The following is a 23,469-nucleotide window of genomic DNA, read 5'->3' as shown; positions in this document are numbered from 1 at the left end:
TGTCGTCAGTAATCTCTTACTGCCATCCCCTTCTCCATTCCTTGTAGTTCAAAACATACAAGCTTATAGTTTTACGTTCTATATGAACAATAAATGTGTGACCTCTATCAAATGGAACGATGTATCGTGTAGCTCAGCATTAACGTTCATTCTTAATGTCTGCTGTTTCTACTAGTCAATAAAAACGTACGTATTTTCGCCCTGTATACACGCAGCTGAGCGTTTTTAACTGCAAACGATTACTTTTGTCTACCGACATGTACGTAAACGTGAACAAATAAGCGAACATAACCGCTTCATCGCTGTGCTCGCGCTCAAACTTCTAAAGCGAAGTCAGTGTACTCACCCTTTCTCTCCGATGCGGCACCGCATACCAGACTTAACAGGGCGACGTGGAAGACTCCTAGAATTCCAGGTAACATTTTCCAAGTGAACGTTCTTCTTATCTTCTTGAAAGAAAACCTTTAGGCGTTATTTTGAACACCTCTCTGCTGTTATATCACTCGCAGCCGTGGTTTGGGGATGGTGGCGACAGCACAGAGTTCGTCCTGTCGAGAACGCACGGTAGATAAGCGCAGGATACTTGTCAGGGCTGTTGTACAGGGGCAGCTGTGACGTGTGCGAACTACAGAGGTGCGAGCTGTAGGTTACTGACGGACAAGCCTACTGTAGCCTAACATGGAAAAAGAGGAGATTAGCCGACTATGATCACCGTTTCAGCATCATCAGCTTTCTTTTCATGTATTTTTCAGCTGCAGTACAGTCAGACTAGTTCAGCTTCACTGAAGTCGTCTTTTTAACAGTAAGGGAACTGATCTGTTCTGAGGTTATTCTGGAGAAAGAGTGCTTAGTAACTCTAAAAAATGAGCCCTTTTCATTCTCTCTATTCGCTCCTTCAGCTTGAGATGGACACTTTATTGGACCCTTTATTGCCTTACACACTTCAAAAAGACCACTTTCAGTGACTTTGTTTACAGATTTACCATTCAATTATGCAGGCGTTTAGTAAAATATGGTTCTTTAAGGGTTCTTTAGTTAAGGTGAAGATTCTATTTAGAACCAAGAGTTCCGCATAGAACCATTTTATGCCCAAGTGCTTCTTTGCATGGTGATAGCATTCTTCAGACTGATGGAGAATGTGTTGTATATAGTTCTATATAGAACCTTTTTTAAAATGAAATGTTACAAGCTTTTGGTGCTACATACACACTTAAGGATGGTTCTTCAAGGGTTCTTTATTAACAAAGAATACTCAAAGAACCCTTTGCATGATTGAACGGGTTCTTTGCAGCATGAAAGCGTTCCTTAGATGAAGGGGAGAATGTGCTATAGATGATTCTATGTAGAACCTTTTTAAAATTATTCTATATAGCACAAAAAAGGGTTCTTCTACTGTTACAAGTTTAGCATTATAACAATAACAGAACCCTTTTTGGTGCTATATAGAACCATTTTCAGAAAGGTTCTATGTAGTACCACCAACAGCACTCTGCAATCCGAAGAATGTTTTCACAATGCAAAGAACCCTTTAACCATGCAGAGTTTTTGAGTATTCATGGTTCTATATAGAACCATTTTCTTTACTAAAGAAGCCTTGAAGAGCCATCTTTTTAAAGAGTGTAGAACCACCATATACAATGCATTGTTTATCAATCTGAAGAACCATATCACCAGGCAAAGAATCATTTAGGCATAAAATGGCATTTTTTAATGTTGTTGTAACAATAGACGAACAGTTTCTGGTGCTAATAGAAACATTTTCAATAAGGTTCTATATAAAACTATACACAACACATTCTCCATCAACCTGACATTTCACCATGCAAAGAATCATTTAAGCATGAAATGGTTCTATATAGGATTCATGGTTCCTAACAGAACTTTTGCCTTCACTAAGGAACACTTGATGAATCATCTTTTTGAGTGTGCACTGAGCTGATCTTTAACCGACTCTTAAACAACTCGGATCTGTACTGCTATTCTTCCAATGACAGTTAGGAATAGTTATGTTCTTCTGCATGAATGCACCACGTCCCAGTACAGGGCTGTTTCCTGGATGTAAACATAGAACTAAATTGCACCATTAATTGTAATTTCTCATTCAGAGTTCCATTTCTAGTGACTCGACTCAATCAGCGTCCTAGAAACCGGCTGCCTTTTACAGCTCCCATATTATCTCATGGCAATCAGTCATCCAGTGTGGGAAACTGGAGGTTGGTTGCCTGGCTTCAAAACCACAAGTAAATTTGCAGTGGATTAATGATAAGTGCGATTCTCTGAAGTTGAATCAGGTGTGGTGGTGCTATAGTTGTTTTATCACCAGTAGGTGGTGCCATTTGCTTAAAGAATGTCCTCAACTCACAAAGCAGTTGCCTCTTGTGATCAGTGTCAGTGCCAGAAACGCTTTTACAACAAAAACCAAGGTGGAAAAAGAGGAACTACTTAAGTGAAAGTATGGGTATTGGTTTATTTATTTACTATCCAGAATGACCAGTGAATCTAAATGTGTCCTCTGAGTTATTATTCCTAGAGAAGGAAAAAACCTGCTTTACCTTTTGTTAGTCAGTGGAACTAGACTTTTTTCCAAGTAATTTGGGGTATTTTCTTTTTGTCCATTTATCATGAAATTTACATATAATGTAGAGGGTTATAGGTAGTTTCAAATTATGTCAAAAACTGGAAAACGTCCAAAATGCAGATACAAGGTTTTCTTCCGACAGTAATATGTAATGTTGACAATGGTAAAATAGTCGTACATCTGAAAAAAGTTTTCTTTGGTGACTATTTTGCATTACAATGCCCTGCATGTGCCACTCCAGTATTAATAGATTAAAAATAAAATATTTTAGGCCAAGCTCTCAAATCTCAAAACTACCATTAAAATGTCTCAGGCATCAGACAGTGAGTTAATAATAATTTCATATAACAGTTTTTGGGAAGTTTCTCTTAGAGGCATTAAACACTTCAGGTGTCTAGTTCCCATCCCCACCACTGTGAAAAACTTGACTGTAAGTTTGGCATATTTCACATCAAACCACTCTCAATTACGTTTTTTTTTACATTTTAACATTTAATTATGCAGACGTTTTTGAAAAATCCTCTAAAAGTGGACTTTACTTGAGTGAATGTCAAAAAGTATCTCTATTAAACACAGACATGGACATGTGTAGTTTATTGTCTGCATTTATAGAGTGCATGGACACCTTATCAGCTTGTCTGCTGGTGTCTCGTGTTAAATGTAGCACCATGGCTGTGGAAAAACTATATTTTGTTCCGTGTTTTGAGCAGCAATGAAAAATCTTGACTTGACTTGATAACACATGGTACCAGTGGTCCAAAGACTTATATTATTATTTTTTAAATGCCACTTTTCTCATAAATTCAAGTGATCTGATTAAAATTGCCGGTGTAGCCCTCTGTCCCCCAGGAACATTCATTTGAGCTGAGACATTACAAGCAAAACAGCAGAAATCCTTTTTTTTGTCAGTTTGCCTGGTGCAAATTGTGGTGACAATGGTCCAAAAACCAATATTTTCCTTCAAAATCTGATTTTTCATAAACATTTGGTGTCCTGAGGAAGAACGCATTAATAAAGTGCCAGGGTAAAACTGTATTTCCCAACAACATTACCAGTGCTAGTGTATAAAAGACTTTCTTTTCTGCAAAGATTTTTTAAGATTATATAAATAAAGTGACAGTACATAACTGTATTTTCCAGCCATATTAGTATTATAACCAAATTGTCAGAAATCCTGTTCAAAATGTGGTGCCATCCTCTTCAAAACTGTGGTGTCAGTAGTCCAAAGGCCTATTTTTTCAATCAATAGGCCACTTTTCTCGTAGATGCATGTGTCCAAATTATGAATAGATTGATAAAGCATTAGTGCAAAACTGTACTTCCCTCTGTTTCCTCTTATTCAAAAATGGCAGTCCACTGGTTCCATGCTTTGCACCACTCTAGCTGACACAAGGTATTGCCAAGGCATTCAATTCATTAAACTTTGGGCAAACAGTTTTTGTGCTGTCCTTGCTTCCAGAGGCAGGTTGGAACTCGACAGTGAGTGTTGCAACAGAAGACCGGTAATTTTTACACGCTACGTGCTTCAGCACTGAACAGCTTCATGGCTGAGCTGTTACTCCTAGATGTTTCCAGTTTACAAAAACAGCACTTACTATTGGCCAGGGCAGCTCTAGAATGTGATGCACTGACTTGTAGTAACAAGTAATTGAAGTAGTTTTATCCAACTCAAAAATTCCTTTGATTGAAAGAATCATTCACTCAAAGTATTTTTTAGGTTAAAAACTAGTTCATTACCACGTCCTGTTTTTTTTTGTCTAATTGCCCAGTACAAAATATACTGTAAAACAATGGCTCGTCAGTTCAACCTAAAAAATATTATGTAATTTATTTAAATAATTTAATCAACTTAAATAAGTGAATGAACGACTCTTTCAATCAAAGTAACTTTTTAAGTTGAATAAAAGTAGTTCTATTGCTTGTTACTACATGAAGCATTTTTTTAGGTTGAACTGACAAGCCATTTTTTACAGTGGTGCCAGTAATTCAAAGATGTTTTTCTTCGAAATACCACTTTTCTCAAAGATTTATGTCTTTATTAAGATTGTGTGAATTCAGTGACAGCACAAAACTGTACATCATAAAATGTTTACTCAAAGATCCACGTGTCCCTTTTTAGGAGGGGGCACTCCTACCATGAGCCTTCGAGTGTGGCCATCTGCATAGCCATGCCTCCAGAGTGTCCACAGCAGCACCACCCAATAGTAAGAAGTTTTCATAGGTGTCCAATCTTATCCACAACGGGCCGGTGTGGCTGCAGCTTTTCCCTTAAAAAAGCTGGAGCACACCTGATTCTACTTGTTTAATCGGTTGGTTTCAGTCTTCAAACTGCTGATCGGGTGATCTCCTGCTTTGTTGGAATGGAAACCCGCAGCCACACCGGCCCTTTGTGGATTAGATTGGACACCCCTGATCTAAATCATCTAAATCTGGATGAAGAGGGGTTATAACATTTTTCAGCTTTATTCTGAGTCTAGTAATGCTCTTTGGGCAATGTCATTTACACAAAGCAAAATATGGTAAATGTAGCCTAAACCGGTGTATGTTTTTTTGGGGGGTTTTGTAGTTGAATTGAATTCAATTATTGAGTCTCTTAAATCTCTTATCAATAAAACAGCTATTTCTACTACTATGTATCTGAAAGATTTAAGTTTGATGGAAGACTATTTCCAAATATATTGTCAGTATTTGCTTTGTTGTTTAGTTTACTTATTGTTGTTAACGGTCTTTAATTTATCATTAGTATGTATGTCTCTGATTGTAATTGCATAATAATAATAATAATAATAATAATAATACTCAAAATATAATATTTCGTCCAGGGTTGTTTTCATTGCTTGGGTTTGTTGGGTTTGATGTATGTTGGATTGTGTGGATTATGCTGCCGGGTTAGCCTCCGTATGGCGTGTTTATTGGTGATATTATGGGTTTTGTTGTACACTAGATGAGGCTGAGTCAGGGGTCAGGATGGCTACATTTGATTTACAGGAAATTTCTTACTGCTCCCAGTTATGAGGTACTCGAGAAGCACAGGAAGGATAATAAAAGGATAATTAGCACAGCTGCACTTCAGATTCCTGATTTCAAGGTCTTTGCTAAAAACAGAGATCTGTAAACATGTGTTCACTGTGTGACCAGTTGTGGATACAACCAGTGGGATGGCTTCACCAGAATAGGGGTCTTCAGCTGAATGGGGAGCTAAACCTGCACTGGGAGCAACTAATTAAATACATACAAAGAAAGGCACTAACACTCTTGTGCTCCCTATTACATCTACGGTAGGCTACACAGCCAAACATACACTACTACTAGTACACTACTAAGTTTGGAACTGTAATGTTTGGCCTATCAATAATTTCTGGTGTTTTGTATACAATAATAACACAATTTAAATATAACTATTCAGCAAAAAGATATTTGAAGAATGCTATGAAAAAAAATAACTAAAATTTCCCATTATGTACTGTAATTGTCTGTTCACATGAAATTTTTCTTATCTTTCTTAGCTTTATAATTTTATAAACTTGTCTGCTTCTGATTTGTTTTTGTATTATTTAAAACAATGATTGCATTGAAAGATAACTTCTGAATGATAGTGTATATGAACATCTGAACATTTCTCTATGAACAATTCACTCCAAAACCTTGGGCATTAATGCAATTGGTAACACATGCATAAAATCAAGTATGCACTAGATAAAGTGACATAGGTTGTGCATATAGGAGCTCAGTGACTTTCAACATGACACTATCACAGGAGTCAGTTCATTGAATTTCTGCCTTACCGGGGTGCCCTGGTAAACTCTAAGCACTGTAATTGCAAAGCGGAAATGTCAAGAGCAACAACAGCTCAGCCGTGAAGCAGCAGGCCACCTAAGCTCACAGAACAGCACAGCTGAGTGCTGAAGTGCATTGTGCGTAAAATGTACCCGCACTTGGTTGCAACACTCACTGTGCAAGTTCCTAACTGCCTCCGCAAGTAGCATCAGCATAAGAAACGATTTGCCAGAAGCTTCCTGGATTGGGGTTTAAAAAAAGCTCATATTTTCTAATTTTGCACTGGAGCTAAAAGTCCAATGTAGTTAATAAGTAATGGGAGCATTACCTCCCCCCACCCCCCCTTAATCACATAATCTGCATGCCTAAATCACAGAAGGGAGCCCTTAGGGCCTTCTAGGACCTGGGAGAAGGCCTAATAATTTATGAGAACAAAAAATGCAGTTAATTTCTATTAGTAGAATCATGCTTGTAGTTTAACTCTGCAAGTATGACAGTAATGCTCTTGTTTCATTGTTAAGTGTAGGATGGAAACAAAAGGGTTAAATTCCCCAGCGAATAACTGACCAATCAGGAATTGTTTTTCTCTGCGCTATCTAGCAAGCTCTCCTGTTGGTTAGGACTTCAAGAGCTGAAGAATAGTGTTAACATGTTAGATTAACTATCAGCAAAATTATGAAGAGACAAAGGAATCAACCAATCACCTTTTCATTTTCAAAGAGAGGCACCAATATGTCACTCGAAGCCTTCTGGAAGTCCTAAAAACATTACTGACTGAATATGAGTGGCGGTCTAATCAATGAGTTGATAGAAACAGAAAACATTGGTGGCAGCTCTTCACTACTGAGTCACTGGGAAAGTGCTAAAAAGTAAACTATACATTAATATGTCTGTCACAAGCTTCAAGTAAAATATGTAATATCTTTCAGAAGCTTCACATATCTGTGTTTAATCTACAAGTGTCTTTTTAAAATTTGTCCTTCCCACCTTATATGATGCAGCATTTACATTCCGCTGCCAGCTGATCTTCCATTTCACCTTAAACGTTGCAGCAGTTACACTCTGGTGCCTAAATGTGCCAGAATGTCACTGCTGTACTGTTTAAGGTGGAACAGAAAATTCATATAGAAAGCTAACTTCGGCCTAGCCAGAAAGTGTTCATGCGAATTGCTGTTAGCTTATCGCTAAAACAACTACAATAGGGATTATAGCAAGTAGTTAGCATTATTATTGAGGTGGGTTTTTCCCTCATGTTTTGACATTCATGGCTCAGATTGAAGGCTTAGCACTTATAGTCACGGTTTGCCAGTGCTAAGCTATCATGGACTTTCTGTAAAACTCAGTTATTAGGTCTTCCTAAATAGACTTGCCTATGTGTCTCCCCTACCATTAAATAGTCAGGTTCATGTGCCATTCTGACATGAAGGCAGAAACAAATGTGCACTACATGGCACTACATACACTCTAGGTGCTCTTATTGCAAAGTGGAAATGTATAAGAGCAACAACAACTCAACTGTGAAGCAGTAGGCCACACAAGCTCACAGAACGGCACAGCTGAGTGATGAAGTGCATAGTGTGTGAAATTCTTAGCTGGGAGCTTCCTGGATTGGGTTTGCATGGCAAAGTCAAGGGTGCTAAGGTAGGAGAAACCGTGCAGGCACTGGCATGTGGAGCCCCCTTTCAGTCGTCACGTGCAAAAGGGCTGACACGTCACAGCTTACTGATGCAAGCATTATGATACATTTTAAACAGACCCATCTTTACAAGCTCTTTGCAGCATCTAGCCGCTCTCACATTTTTTTCAAATGTTTTTGCACTGTGCATGAAGGATTCTGGGTGAATTAAGCTCTTAAACAATACCCCACCTGTGTTCTTCAAATTTTTAGAAACGAAAGTTGCATTTCTCAGCTTTATTTAAAGGATCCTACAAAATGAGACAGCCTTCAATGTCGCAATTGCATTCCTCGGACACATCCTTTGCTTTGAGAAAAGTCTTTAGATCTGGGCTCTGTTTAGGCCAATCCACACTAAACTTGGCAAACCATTTCTTTATGGACCTTGCTTTGCGCACAGAGCACTGCCGTGCTGAAACAAGAAAAGGCCTTCTTCACACTACTGCCGCAAAATTAGAAGCAAACACTTAGCTAGAATGTTGTTGTTTCTTTCCACTTCACAATAACAGCACTTACAGTTGGCCAGGGCATCTCTAGCAGGGAAACAGCTGGAAAGGTAGCGTTTCTATGACCATTCCACATTGAAAGCCATTGAGATCTTCACTCAGACACATGCTATTGCCGAAGTTTGCCCCTTGAGATTGCACAGCTGTATGATTTTTATGCACCTCTTTGCCATGGGTGGGGCTGAAATAGCCAAACACTTATTAGGCAAAGTGAACATCACAAACAACTTCCAGAAAGCAGAAACAATACAGTTGCAAGTGTCATACAAGGAATAGGCTGCAATATGCTAATCTTCGACCTGCTTCAAAAATACATAACTTTTCCCTTTAGATGATGTAAAAAAAGATAAACCAGTGCAATCACTTTAGAACTGTACAGAAACACTAGTTTGCTTAGTTACAAGAAAATGCCACCAAACTCGCTGAGCCATGATTTACTTTGCAGTAAGACAATAACTTAAAACATGCTACTGAGGTAACCAAGGAGCTCTTTTCACAGAGGAGTTTCACAGACTTGGACTTGCCAAGACAATCTCCTAATCTGTATTCAATCAAGCAGCCATTTCACTTGCTGAAAAAGAAATCTAAACTCTTCTGCACAAGAAATACTTTAAAATGACTTGTGCAAAAGCTTCTTAAAGCAGCTTTAAGAAGAACTTGAGTAGATGGTGATGTTTTCAGTTCATTGGCCTTATTGTGTACAAGGCATTTGCAAAGAAATCTTCCTACACAATTTCAAGACAATAATATACATATTCCTCCAATCATGTAGAGACTAAAGAAGAGCTGTACTTTCTCCTCTTTAACATGTTTAATCTTTAATCAAACCGGCTCCTTTTGGAAAAAAATCAACTAGTTTTACCTTAACGAGGCTTTTGTCTACCTTGTTTGTGCATGCAGCGTTCTGTAAATGTCTGTAATAAATACTTACCATAATACTTAATAAAAACGTACTGCTGAACAAAATCTATTAGCATGAGTTTAGTAATCTATTGTATCCAATGATATATGACATACTACACAATGCAGTACTACAAAAATTTGGCACAGTATAGTATAGATGGTTTATTCTCCTGTAATGTTTTATATAGTTAATATGTAACCTAAGTGTCACTATTTTTGTAGTTTGTACCACAAGAATGCTGCAAGACTATTCAGTGCACCAAAAGGGAAGTTTATCTAGTGCAGATATTGTATTGTTTTTTTTTGGGTTTTTTTTTTTTTTCCACTTGACTGGGCAATAGCTCACTCTGTGCAGTTGCTATGGAAACATTCAAACTTTGCCTGAGGGATATGAGTCAATTGTTGGTCCCCCAGTGCACATAACCTGCCACACTTCAAAGAGGTAGGTGTAGGTAGAGAATGAGGTTTTTCATTTATATTTGAATGAGTTAGTCTGAAATGTGTTTGATGTAGTTGATGTTAAAGGAACTTTACAGAAAATAACTTAGATTGAAATCGTAGAACCTGGTTCTCTGAAGAGTCCCTTTCTAATGCTTAGGATTTTTTTTTTTCACTAGACATTGAAGAAGCTGGCATGTCACAAAAGGAGGCTCAAGCAATGGCAGAAGAAGAACTAAATTCACCTGCCGTGGAAAACAATACAGAAGTGGAATGTTCTGAATTAGTCCCCAGAGACGGGCACTGAGCCTGGACCTCAAGAAGCAGCGAATCCCCTGGATAGTTACCACAGCTCCAAGGGGATAGATGACAGCATGGCAGTTACAAAAGAAATGGGGAGTCAGGATGGAACAAATCCAGAGCAAGCTTTTGATCAGAATCTGGAGGAAGTAAAGCCACCGCTCATCAACACACATCCAGGTATGAATATGTTATCATCTATAAAAACAGCTGATATGATTCATTTACTGAAGAGTATGACAGAAGGACTGTATCAATTTCCGAACCTGGTGTTGCCCATAAGCAAGCTTTTTAGCCGGTGTTCTAACAAGTTGTCTTGCCCATCGAGTAGTCCTACTGTGCACATGCATATCATTAGCATAGTACAGTATAGTATAATAAATTTTTACTAGTATAGTATAGTCATTTTTTCTTTATTTTATTGTCCTTTTAATGTTAACATAGCCTTACGTCTTTATAATAAGTGTATTATACAGATTCAGTTTAATATTACTACTTACCCTCTGATAAGGTTATTATTTAGACTATTAAAATATCCTACCTATGGCTTTAATGCTGGTAGCATTTTCTGGTAAATGCTTCACAGACTGGCTGGAACAAAATGACACTCAGGTTAATCTGGCAAGTACTATTGAAAAAGCTAAGCTCAAGTGGAAATTTCAATGATTTTATAGCTCTCTCCATGATAGCGCAGTGAAGTTTTTATACTGGACATTCGTTGGATATTTCTCTCCTTGATTTCTCATGGAATAAATGTCCGAAAACTGATCAATCCTACATTTTACATGAACAACCAAATATATTTCAAAAACATTGTTGAATTTTGCTGCACATAATGACTTTGAAAGAAATAACAATTGTTTTAGTGACTTTAGTGTTTAAGGGACTGTCTACAAAAGTGCATACCATGGATAAAGTTTTTTTTATGTATTTAAATGAAGTCACATCAAATCATTAGCAACAAAGAGAGTGGCTTCCCTTAACTATGATGTGTAGGAAGATGCTTAAAGAAGCCACTTTCTGTACCATCAGTGATTTAATACATAGAAAATATGCACTGTTTAGACAGTCCCTTAAACACTTTTCCACTTCTCCAGAGTCAACCTGACGCATTGTGTATAGTGATCTTAGTCTTGTGTACAGCTGCTTGGCCATAGAAACACATTTCATGAAGCTCCTAATGCCCAGTTCTTAGGCTGATGTTGCCTCCAGAGGCAGTTTGGAACTCCCCTTTGTGGCTAAGCTGTTGTCGCTACTAGACACCACTTCATAATAATAGCACTTACAGTTGACTGGGGCAGATATAGCATAGCAGAAATTTCACAAACGCATAATCTGACTTTCAGCACACCTGAGCATAACTGATTTTGCATAGTCTACCACAAAATTTGGTATAAGGACCACTTGCACAAGTGTTTCATATGTTTAGAAATTGCACCCATTTCTGTGTTTATATCTGAAATCAAATTTTATGTCCCAGTTGCACAATTCTGTCAATGTTCTCTGCTTACAGAAATCATGGGGCTCTAGTAAGAATTACTTGACCTGACTGCTGTTTGTTTTTCACCTTCATGACAAGTTCCTCAACATGGATTATCCTTCTTCTCGTTTTGCTATTAGTTTTTACAGTGTTCATGTGGAGGTTACTGTTTTGTAAAAAGCCCTAAAATGAAAAATCCTCCTTGTATAATGACTAACCTGAAGACACAGGTCTTGAACAGAAGATGGCAGACTATCTTGGGAAGATTTTAATTTCTACCTGTTCAGGCTGAACACCCAGCCCATGAGAATGCTTAGCATGTCAGCTTCAGTGCAAATACTCACCAAACACCCATCTGAGATACTTATTACTTCCCAAACTGGTTCTCTTCTCTTTAAACATTAAATAGGCATATTCAAGTCAGTGTGTTCTGCATCTCAACGAGGACTCTCAGATTGTACTGTTCAACTTTTGAGCGCTGACTCTCCCAGGCATACCACAGTTACATTAACCTTTATGGAGGAACATTTGGGATAAAGTCAATATAGCTCCTCCCTCCAATCAAACTCCTTACGCATATTTCCCGTGTTCTCTTCCTTTCTCCAAAATGAAGGCATCTGTCCAGCCTTGTCATACAAATTAGAAGCCACGCAGAAACCCATGCACATTTCAGAAAGTGAGGAAATTTGGGAATTGAAAATCATGTAATATAGCTGCACAGAATTTTAATGATTTATAAGTGTGAAGCTGTGCTTTTTATCCTGGCAATCACATTTTTGCTGCAACAACCAATAGGTGTGAGTGGACACCGAAGAATAGGGGCTCAAAAGGTTATGTGCACCACTCAAACATCAGCATCAGCCATCTCTTCCCCACCAGCTACAACAGCAGTAAGTGTAAACTGTGCAGTTCCAGTGTTTATAATACCATCACATTCATAATTCATTACTGAATTCAATCTGGATTTAGTGATGTGTATAATAATATACAGTCAATCTCTCACGCAGGTTGCTGGGAAACGCTCTGTGGTACTGTCTAATGAAGCTAGAAAGGAGATGGCGAAGCAAGCCAGAGCTCTGAAAGATGAGCGCAGAGCCTTACTAGACAGCAGACACAAGTACCTCATTGCCAAGATTGCCAATGGTGTCAGTTTGGGGGAGGTGGAGGTAGAAGAAGCTCTCATTTCAGATGATAAGGTGGGCCAAACATGGTGCATCTCTATAATACTAAGACACATGTTCCATTTACATGAAATGTATCACTTCAAACAAGTTTGACTCATTGTCCATTTGATATATGATTACATTAATTTGTTCGTTTATCAACTTAGTTATTAGTTTTCTACTCATTCATTTTTTTTGCTGTATTTTCTTTAGTGCTGCTTGATTATTGTAAAACTTTACAATGAATCTTTACAGTTCAACATGATTGAAGATTTCTTCTCAGCCCATGGATCAAAGAGATTACTTTTCTACTATCAAGTCGTGCAGCTGGTAAATCGTATTCCTTAAGCTGAACTGACAGTTCACAGGCTGAGTACACTACATGGCCAAAAGTATGTGGACACTTGAACATTACATCTATCGAATATCTCATTCTAAAACTACGAGCATTAATATGAAGTTAGTCCTTCACTGACTTCTATAAAAGGCTCCAATATTCTAGAAAGGTTTTCCACTAGATTTCAGGGCTATCTAAGCAAAACTAAAAGTCAGCTGCTTGAATGCAGTTAAGCAGTTCAAGATTCTCAGAGGAGAATACTACCAGTTCTGTTCAGTCAGCTAAGAGGGGCTCGCATTGGCTAATTTCATGTTGTTTGGGGAGGGAGGGCCATCCTACCCACCCAGCCCACCCAGAGAGGGTGAGGCCAGTTGTGCTCTCTAGGACTCTCAGTCATGGATGTCTGCATGCATGCTTGATTGTATACAGCTGTTAGCAATTGGTGTGGCTGAAATAGCCAATCCCACTCATTGGAAGGGGAGTCCACATACGTTTGGCCATGCAGTGTATTTTTATATTTTTGAACAGATAAGACGGTAATGTTTTCCTCACTCCAAGCAGGCCCATGGAAACTTACCTTCCTGGTCAGAGTCTCTCAGTGCAACCTGTGGGCAGAAAAAACTGTTCATCACAACAGGCACCACAGAGGTAGAAATGCAGATTCTTCACACTTACAGCCCTTTATCATGCCTCATCCCAAGCATAAGAATGCAGGCTTACTAGAGAACTAGACAATGGCTATTGTGCCACTGTTGAACTTGTATGTTGCTATGGGAAAAACTCACCACCCCTAATTATGAATTTAAATCTGCTACAGAGCCTGAGCGGCTATTGTTTGTTTTTCCTGCGCAACACGGACAAGGCCATAACAACCAGTAATGTAGCGCAGGTCAGTGGGGGCTCTTAATGTGGTTTAATTGATACCTTTGAAGATTCTTATTGTTTCCCTGTCATTTAACACATGGTCTGCTCTGCAGGAGGTGAATTTTGGAATGCTTGACTGCACAGATGGCAACATTTTGCAGAGTCTAGAGAAGCTTTTCACTGATGTCATGTATCCTGCACTCAGGTCTCAAGAGGTATTAAATGCACAGATTTTGATATAATTATATAGTAGGCGTGGTACATCTTTGGTTTCCTGAAATTAAACGTCATTACATGACTGTAAAGACTGTCAAACACTGTAAATGATTTTAACACAATGCTTTTAGGAAAAAAAATCGTGGCCTACATGTTTGTAACTGGATTCACCCTCTTTTCCAGGACTGGGGGGTCATGAAGGAGGGCCAGAGGGACTCTCATGTTCAGGATTTTCTACTCTCAGTAGATAAGTTCATCTGCAGTCTCTCCTCAGCTAGGAAGAACATGGAGGACAAGTTTCAACTTCACAACATGGAGCCTTCTCCAGACCTCAGCCACCTTCAGGAACCAGTGGACTACATCAATGCTGGTAAAAACCTGCTTAAAGAGGCAAATTCAAAGATGCATTTATAAACTGACTAGAAGGTTAAATATTTGGCTAAACATTCAAATATGCAATAGACTACTAGACTGCAGTATTGTCTTAGGGGATGAACTACATAAGCTACCAAATCTATAGTGAAGCTTCAGTGGGTGTCTTAGCTGCCATACACCCATGACCAACTATGCAAGGAAGCCTCTAGAAAATAGCAATATTGTTTGTAAAATAGTAGCGTATCATAGACAACTTTTGTTGTGTTTACTTAATATCTGCTTATTTGACTTGATACACTCATTTGATGCTTGGCCAAAATCGAATGCATTGCTTTGCTATTATTTTATTGCTTGTCTGCTGTTATTAGCAGCTGCTGCGAGAACTATATGAGATGATCTGTCAAGAGTCCAATGTTAGGCAGATTATGGGAACAGTACATCACTGATGTGCTTCCTGAAGATGAGAAAATGTGTGGGCCTGAAATGTGTGAATAATCATGTTTGTGGAACCTTAATGTCATCAAAAGTGGGTGGACCTTTGATCATCCCCTGCTGAGAATCTGTTACCCAGTTCTTCTGGTAACATAGTATCTCAAACAGCTGTCTAGAAATATGAAGCTGTAAAAGCAAAGTGTTTTACCCAAAGAGTTTGTAAACTAGTCTTTAACACTTGGGTCCCATGATTCTCTCATCCCTAGCAAATAACTCTGAGATGGTGGAAAGTCTGGAGTTGGTGCTGTTGTACTGGGCCAAGCAGATAGAGCAGGTCCTTGCTGAGAGTGAGCAGATGAGGAAAGAGGCAGATGACATTGGCCCCTCGGTAGAACTTGAGTACTGGAAAAGCCGAATGAGCACCTTCAACAGGTAGAGTTTCCCTGTGTTTTGTGTCTGTGTTTGATTGATTTTATACTTTTATACTATGCTGAGGGATGTAATTGTGCTTGTGTGTGTGATTGTTGACAGCCTTTTGGATGAAATAAAGCAACCCCAGGTCAAGAAAGTTATTGGAGTGCTACAAGTGGCCAAGTCTAAGACCCTAAGTAAATGGAAAGAACTGGTTAGTTTATCATCTATTTATATGATTATCACGTTTTTATGTATTTGAAAACACACTTTAGTAAAATCATATTTTTTTCACAGGATGGAAACATCACAATTGTAGCCAATGAGGCCAAAGATAATGTCAAGTATCTGTACACATTAGAAAAGTTTTTCAAGGTACTCGGGAAATGCACCCCGGTAAGATTCCAAGTAGTGCATTCACATCATCTATGTTGTGAAAATTCTATGTTTAAATTGGAGGCATTGTAAACCCTTGGTGTTTGGAATAATATGTCACCATTACGTTATATGAACTTGTTATTTTAAAATAGAATATATTAATATTGATAAACCTTTCATATTGACATATATATTGATAGTTACACAGATGTCTTGACTTCAGATTGCCAGTAGAACATAACGTTTCATTCTCTATGTATGAGAAAGTTGTGGTATGTTGACTGTAGCATGTGTTTCTGTTGTTCTTCTGTAGACCAGTATGTTGGAGCATATCCCCAGCCTTCTGAACAGCATTCGTCTGATTCAGAATGTGTCCCGATACTACAATTCCTCTGAGCACATGACTTCCCTCTTTGTGAAGGTCACTAATCAAATGGTCACTACCTGCAAGTTGTACCTCTGCCAGGGAGTGACCAAAATCTGGGACCTGGACAGGTGAGCTTAATGTCAAACTGGAAATCTACTTTTCTTGCCTTTTTATGTCCTGATCTCCTTCTGCTTATCGTTGTTACACAGACCTCCACCTACAGCTGACCTATAGCCCCTAAACATCACATAGACTTTTGCATACGCCTTGTCAGGTTACTTACTTTTACTGCTTCTACACTCTACAGAAATAAAGTTTCCTTGATGTTTTAGGCTTGGATGTGTGATTTTAGGAGGAACCTTTAACCAGTATAGAACCTTTACATTCAATGACACTAAAGGTCCTCAAAATATTTTATGAAATTTTACTAGTTGAAAGCCTAAATAAGTATTAAAGTGAAATTAGAATTTATGTGGTCTTAGTTTTTAGGATACAGACAGGTGTTTTTTGAATTTTTTATTTTTATTTTTCAAAGAAAACGTTTTAGATCACGTTACATATAAAGATACAAGGTTGCTTGTGTGACATAGGGGTGAGAATTGAACTTTACTGGCTATTGTGGTCTATTCAGCCTTCACATGTCAGTATTTGTTAATGCAATATTAAACACTGTTGTCTTCAGTCCCCAAATTATAAGTGTTATAAATGTTGTTAAAAGGAAGAGTGATGTAAAACACTAGCTAACATGCTCCTGTCCCAAGTTTTTTGGAGCATGTTAGAGACATCCAATTTGGAAGCAGCTTATATTTATGGAAAATCAATAAAGTTCATCAGATAAAATGTCAAACATTGTTTTTTGTCTTTTCTAAATTAAAGTTAATACAGGGAAAATACAATTTACTGATAATGGCTTCATGATTTAATTAGCATTTCAGAAGCCCACATTTTATATCTGCTATATTATTCGTGCAAAAGAAAACTACCACCACCATTTGCATTAGACAGCAGTATTAGTAACATTAGGCTACCAAACACACAGACCTAGACTGCATGATAAGCTAACACTTCATATGTAGAACACAAGGTTAGCAAAGTTTGGCTAAGCGCTGGTTTGGCTGCTTGGCTAAGTGCTACAGCACACTGAGGCCAGTTTGGAACATTTTTTGCTACACGTCAGTGTGTAGGCACCTTTATTCATGCACTGTAATGCAAAGGATGTGGCATCCCCTTGCAGCCTTATCCAAATAGCCCTGGTAACAAGCTGCGATAAAAGTTTGTTTATATTGCTGTAGAAAATGTGTCTAGAAACACAAAAATGATGATAAATTCCTTTAAGAGGGAGTAGCAGACATATAATACAGGAGTTTTATTTACACAGTGCTGTGATTTCACAAACTCCTGCTTCCCTAAGACAACATCAAGTTTTTTTTTTTTTTAATGGTCTGTAGTAATAATCTGTGCTGCTCCTTTCATTTATTCCATGTAACTAATGGTAGATCTATTCAGGAGTATAACATACATTTTGCCCTGTTTGTATTTGTAAGCACAACAAAAAAGATCTCTCATTGTAATGTGGTGACCAGATCCTTCAAAGCTTTATTTACTGTTTAGGAAGGAACTGTTGAAGAGGATCCAGGAATGCTTGCAGTTGAACCAGGAATACCAGCAGTGCTTCCAGAGAGTGTGGGAGGAACTACGGCAAAGCCCCCTTGACCGCCAGTTTGAATTCAGGTACATGTAACAAGGGGAAAATAAGATGAGCAAGATTTCTGTTGAAATATAGAATTTTGCTGGTTGATCTGGTTGTACTTACTTACTAACATCTTTTGTTCTGAACTTGGCAGTGAGAATTACATCTTTGGAAAGTTTGACGCCTTCTGTAAACGCCTAGAGAACATTGCAGACATGGCTACAACTCTAGAAGCTCTCTCAGCCTTGCAGTTAATAAAAGTGGAGGGCATTGAGAAGATCCTTGTGCGCTGTCAAACCATTGTAACCAGCATAAAATCCAAGACTTACAATGTGCTGGACCACCGCAAAAAGGAGGTACACCTCAGACGTCATCGTCTGGATGTTTTTTATATTTTTCCTAAAATGTTACATTCCTTAAGGCCCAGTCACACTAGCTTTCTGGCTTTTAAGTTTACTCTGAACACTACATGAGATATGAGAAATTATTTGACCACATAAGCTAAAGAGAAGTGTGCTTAGGTTCACAATTCTGTTATGCGATAGGAAATGGACACGGTCACTTGACCAGGATATAATAGTTCTGGGTTCAGATTTGTGTTCGTACTGTGCTATGCAGTACTGCCTGGTGGAAAGATGCCATTGGTGAACTGTGACATGGAAATTTGCATCCTCTTCCATTAATGCTAGTGCTTTGGCTGTGTGGACCTCTGAAGGGGCAGGCCTTTGTGCAGCAGCACTGAAGTTAAAAAATAGGAGGGAAAGCTATTTTTAGCAGTTTTTACGCATAAACTTTTAACACATTTTTTCTCACTTGTTACAAATAAATGTAAAAGATAGGCCACATGATATATATATATTTCGCAAAGCTACACAAACTGCAAATTTGTAGTGTGACTGTGGCCTTAGTTGTGCATGCCATAGAGTGTGATATGAACGTTTTTTCTCAGTTTGACAGTGACTACACAGAGTTCAGAGGTCAAATACAGGCACTGTATCAGTCTCTTCAGATGCTACTGGACACCTTGTTTCAACAGCCAGTTTCTGTAAGGATTTATCTCTTTATCTCTTAAACTTTGGGTCATAATATTGATCTATCAGTCCATTCATTTCAATTTGTCAGTGATTTATATTTCACCAGCACAATGTTTTATGACTTTTCAATTCAGATTATTATTGAATATATTTTAATAGTTGTCAATGTGTTAAAATTTAGATTTAATAAAACCTTAAATTGTGAATGGTATGACAGTATAATTAGTATAGCACAACGCTACCTTTGATGTTTAAAACAGACCTATGTATGAAAGACAATTGTTTTTTTGTCCTCAGACTGAACAGCTGCTGGATCTGTTGTCAAAGTTTGAGAAAGGAGTGGGTAATCAAATGGACCTCAGTCAAAAATATGAAATTGTTCTTCAACATTTTGCTCATGACTTGGAACAGGTGCGCAAGCTCTACCAAAAGCACAAAGACCACCCTCCCATACCGCGCAACATGCCTCCTGTAAGTGTAAACAGATAAGTTGTGTGTCTGAATTGTTTTGTTTGCAGTGCTAAAATTTCTGTTTCTACAAATCAGTAGAACTTGGTTCACTTTTGTTTTCTGTAGGTTGCTGGAAGGATCATGTGGGCACGTCAGCTGTTCAGAAAAATTGAGTTACCAATGGAAATACTCAAAGACAAACTGGACATTTTATGGGTATTTAAAATTTTCAAGAAATTATGTACTTTTTTAAGGCCTAAATACAAGATATGTTTACCTTTAATGGACTAGTCTAATATTTTTCATCAAAAAACATATTTCTCAGTATTTGTGAAATGCAAACATTATCTCATATTCTGTCAATGAGCATAGAATGTATTTCACAAAAGAGCTTTTAAACAAAATGTTCTGAAAACTACTAGAATATCCTTTAGAAAAACAGCTGTCTAAACCAGCTCCAGGACACTTACTGTCTTGCAGTTTTGTTCTGCTCTAAGACAGTGTTGAAATCACACAGAGCCTTGGAGATCTACCTTCTGAGGAGTGTAGTTCTAACCACAACCTACCACACCTGCACCAGCTAACTTACTTTCTTGACTGGCTGGATAGATGCAGAACAGTAGCTTTCCAGGAGGCTACTTGGTGAAAACTGAGACAACTGAAACAATCTCCTCCAAAAGAGTAAAAATATCCTGATTTGTAATATTTAAATCAACACTGTTAGGCTGCTTGAGGAGGCGCTGGAGAGGAGGTGGTAATTAACTGCTGAGTTGAGTCGAGTATGTTTGAGCGAATAAATCACGAGTCTATACTGGACTTTCAGCTTCTATAACCAGAGCTGGGCATCCCTGCTTTATTATATTTCTTTATTATACTGCTTTATTATTATAAGTTCAGCACTGGTACCTTAGTGGAAGCTCACAGGGGTGAGTTCACTACTCTGCAGTGTTCTTGTTTACATGCATGCTGGTATTTTTGCTTTTGTTTCATACGACTGAAACCACCCAGGAAATGAAAAATACAAAGCTAGTGCAGAAGCATCTCATATATGTAAATAATACAGTATTTAAATATGTTATTTTAAACACAATCATTCTACCGTCTTAAAATAATTAAGATGTTATTTCACTTTTTAACCTTTCCAGCCATTGTAATTTTAACATTTTAGATTTTGGTCAATAGGGGGAGCAGTGCACTCACTGCTCGACCTCAAACTCCACTGTCTGTTTTTCCAAGTTAAATGGAATAAAAAAGAAAACTAAGTAGAAATTAATATATTATTTACTTGAGCTATTAAGTAGAATTATTGGGCAAAACAATAGGCATAACAAAAAAGTTAAATCAACTTGTCTTTTAGGCTTAAAACTTGACATTTTAAGTTATGCTAACTCAAGTTTTTATTACACATTACATAACTTTTTAAGGAAACAGGTTTTCTCAATTTTTTAAAGTAAATTCTCCCTTATTTTTTTAACCATTTGTAATGTTTGCCTTTTCCTTTCATTTGTTAATTTCCCATTCCTACATTATTCTATGGACTGCCATTACTGTTGATTTGACTGATTTGACTCCTGTTACCTTGTTTCTTTCTTTTAGATCATTATTGAATTATTTACCCATTTATTTTCTGCTTAACATACATGGTGAACCCTACATATACTAAATCAGCTGATAGTTTTTCTCTCTTTCTACCTGTCTTTTTCTTTTTTGCTTCTCTGTCCTCAGTGATTACAGATACATTAAAATTCATCATAAAAATCTGTCTCTACCAATCCACAGGTGACAGGAAGGCAGGCTACTCATACAGTTGACAAGACATAATACAGCGTAATATTTTTTCATAATTGTGTTACATGGTAATTTGCCATCAATATGCTAGTAAACAGTGAACTTTCTCATGCTTGTTATATATGATATATGATATAATACTAGTAGGCAACATGATGCAACTAAAAAAGACCATTAGAACCGCTATGATTAAGACCTAATGGTTTAGGTTCCTAATGGGAATTGGCTTAAAGGAAACCACAAGTTTCCTCTAGAACACCTTTAGATCCCAAAAGAAAACCATCAAATGTGTCTGGAATCAGTATCAGGTCACCTGTTAAACCATTAGTATCCTTTACATTGTGATATCAACGCATCAAGAAAAGCCAAAATACGTCAGGAACCAACAGAAGCACAACTGCAGGGCTACTGATAAGCATTATCAAGGTTGCTGCTTCCCCATTAAATCTCATACAAGCCTTTCAAACCTACAGAGGTCTACACCTCTGTGTCCTCATGCTAGTTAAGGCCATGACTCCCATGATATCTTGCTTGAAAATGTAATTTTAATTATAATTAAATACATCTTAATTCAATTCAGAATTGAAAGTAGATTCAATTGGTATTAGACAAAAATATATTTAACCCATAGTTAGTGTGTTAGTATTTTATCATAATGGTGCATTTGTGCACTACACTCCTCTGGTATAGTCTCTCTTATAAGTAGTCCCTCACAAAGAGAAAGGTGAATGAATTTGCACAGATATCAGTGAGGGCGGTGTTGATAGGCTTTTGTGGTATAATATATAATAATAATATGAAATGTAAGATATTATTATAGATAATGTATTATGTATAATCAGCTTAAAGGTGTAGCAAATTCCCAGTAATGTGAATATATATAAATATCATCATCGGTAAAGAAACTTTATACATTATTAAAAAAATTATTGGGCTTGATTACATTTTTGACCAAGTTAAGTGCAACAGTGATTACATCTTTTAGTGTTATTACATTATTATTGAATTATTACATTATTGGATCAAGTGTGAATGAGCCTTGTGTTGAAAAATAGAACAAGATTGGTTGAAAATCCCTTCTCTGTCTTTTCTGTTAGGCCTCTGAGGTGAAGAAGATAGTACGAATGTACAACAAAATGGCTGCAGTTCTAGTGGAGTATGAGCTGCTGTATCACAGAGGCTGGGTCAATGCAGCAGAACTGGGACAGCAAGGCCTCAGTGCTTCACTTCTCATCAGACACCCAACAACCAAGGTTCATTTGAGTATATACTTATTTTAGGGTTTCAACCTCTTATGTTTGTGGAACAAAATAAGTAAACGACCACAAGAGTAAATGACCATAAAATTAATATTTTATTTTTGATTTTCTTTTTCTTTGACTTTTTTCTGCTGTATGGGGGAGGGAACATATTGCATGACAGACTCTTTCTTGGCACCACCTCTGTGTCAAACATATATATATATAAAATAAAGAAATAAATAAAAGCAGAAGCAGAAGTAAATAAAAACAGAATGCAATGATTTGCAAATCTCCTAGTACCATTTTTTATTCACAATAGAACAAAGAACACATAGAGCAAGACATTTTACCATTTCATAAAAAACATTAACTCATTTAAAACTTGATGGCAGCAACACATCTCAAGAAAGCTGGGACAGCGCCGTGTCCACCATTGTGTAGCATTCCCTCTTTTTTTAACAACAGTCTGTAAACGTCTGAGAGGTGGGGAGACCAATTGCTGGAGTTTTGGGAGAGGATTGTTGTTCCAACCTTGTCTGATGTAGGATTCTAGCTGCTCAACAGTCCTGGGTCTTGTTCGCTGGATTTTTTTTTTGCATGATATTTTCTATTGGTAAAAGGTCTGGACTGCAGGCAGGCCAGTTCAGCACCCAGACTCTTCTTCTGCAAAGCCATGCTGTTGTGATGGATGCTAGTGTAGTTTAGCATTGTCTTGCTGAAATATGCAAGGCCTTCCCTGAAAAAGACACTGTTGGGATGGCAGCATATGTTGCCAAAACCTGTATATTTCATTCAGCATTAATGGTGCCTTCACAGATGTGCAAGTTACCCATGCCTTGTGCACTAATGCTCCCCCATACCATCATGGATGCTGGCTTTTGAACTGTGTGCTAATAACAAGCCTGGAGGATGCAGTGTTCATTATTTCCAAAAAGAATTTAAAATTTTCATTCATTGGACCACAGGACACTTTTCCACTTCACCTCAGTCCATCTTAAGTTGGCGGCGTTTCTGGATCTTGTTTATATATGGTTTCTTCTTTGCATGATGCATCTTTAACTTGCAT

General features: G+C 37.7%; 2 protein-coding genes across 3 annotated transcripts in view; one reads left to right on the top strand and one right to left on the bottom strand.

Annotated features, from left to right (window-relative positions):
- LOC118823220 (epidermal growth factor receptor-like) overlaps positions 1-602 on the bottom strand; it is a 48,717-nt gene extending 48,115 nt beyond the window's left edge. For both annotated transcript variants that reach the window (XM_036592654.1, XM_036592659.1), the window contains exon 1: positions 347-602. In XM_036592654.1, coding sequence (XP_036448547.1) covers positions 347-422 — 76 coding nt within the window. In that variant the 5' untranslated portion in view covers positions 423-602. The remainder of the gene's footprint in view (positions 1-346) is intronic.
- Positions 603-9,824: 9,222 nt separating this feature from the next.
- dnah5l (dynein, axonemal, heavy chain 5 like) overlaps positions 9,825-23,469 on the top strand; it is an 82,398-nt gene continuing 68,753 nt past the window's right edge. Inside the window, 19 exon segments of the mRNA XM_036592645.1 lie at positions 9,825-9,881; positions 10,057-10,357; positions 12,453-12,547; positions 12,665-12,853; positions 13,076-13,150; positions 13,719-13,805; positions 13,975-14,046; positions 14,135-14,236; positions 14,421-14,607; positions 15,311-15,476; positions 15,576-15,669; positions 15,753-15,851; positions 16,147-16,328; positions 17,812-17,931; positions 18,045-18,246; positions 18,840-18,935; positions 19,222-19,395; positions 19,501-19,590; positions 22,260-22,415. Of these exon segments, the coding sequence (XP_036448538.1) occupies positions 10,252-10,357; positions 12,453-12,547; positions 12,665-12,853; positions 13,076-13,150; positions 13,719-13,805; positions 13,975-14,046; positions 14,135-14,236; positions 14,421-14,607; positions 15,311-15,476; positions 15,576-15,669; positions 15,753-15,851; positions 16,147-16,328; positions 17,812-17,931; positions 18,045-18,246; positions 18,840-18,935; positions 19,222-19,395; positions 19,501-19,590; positions 22,260-22,415 (2,292 nt within the window). The 5' untranslated portion in view covers positions 9,825-9,881; positions 10,057-10,251.

Source organism: Colossoma macropomum, unplaced genomic scaffold (genome assembly GCF_904425465.1).
Source record: "Colossoma macropomum unplaced genomic scaffold, Colossoma_macropomum, whole genome shotgun sequence".
Lineage (NCBI taxonomy): Eukaryota > Metazoa > Chordata > Actinopteri > Characiformes > Serrasalmidae > Colossoma > Colossoma macropomum.
Note: the sequence above shows the minus strand (reverse complement) of the source record. Positions and strands in the feature narration are given on the sequence as shown.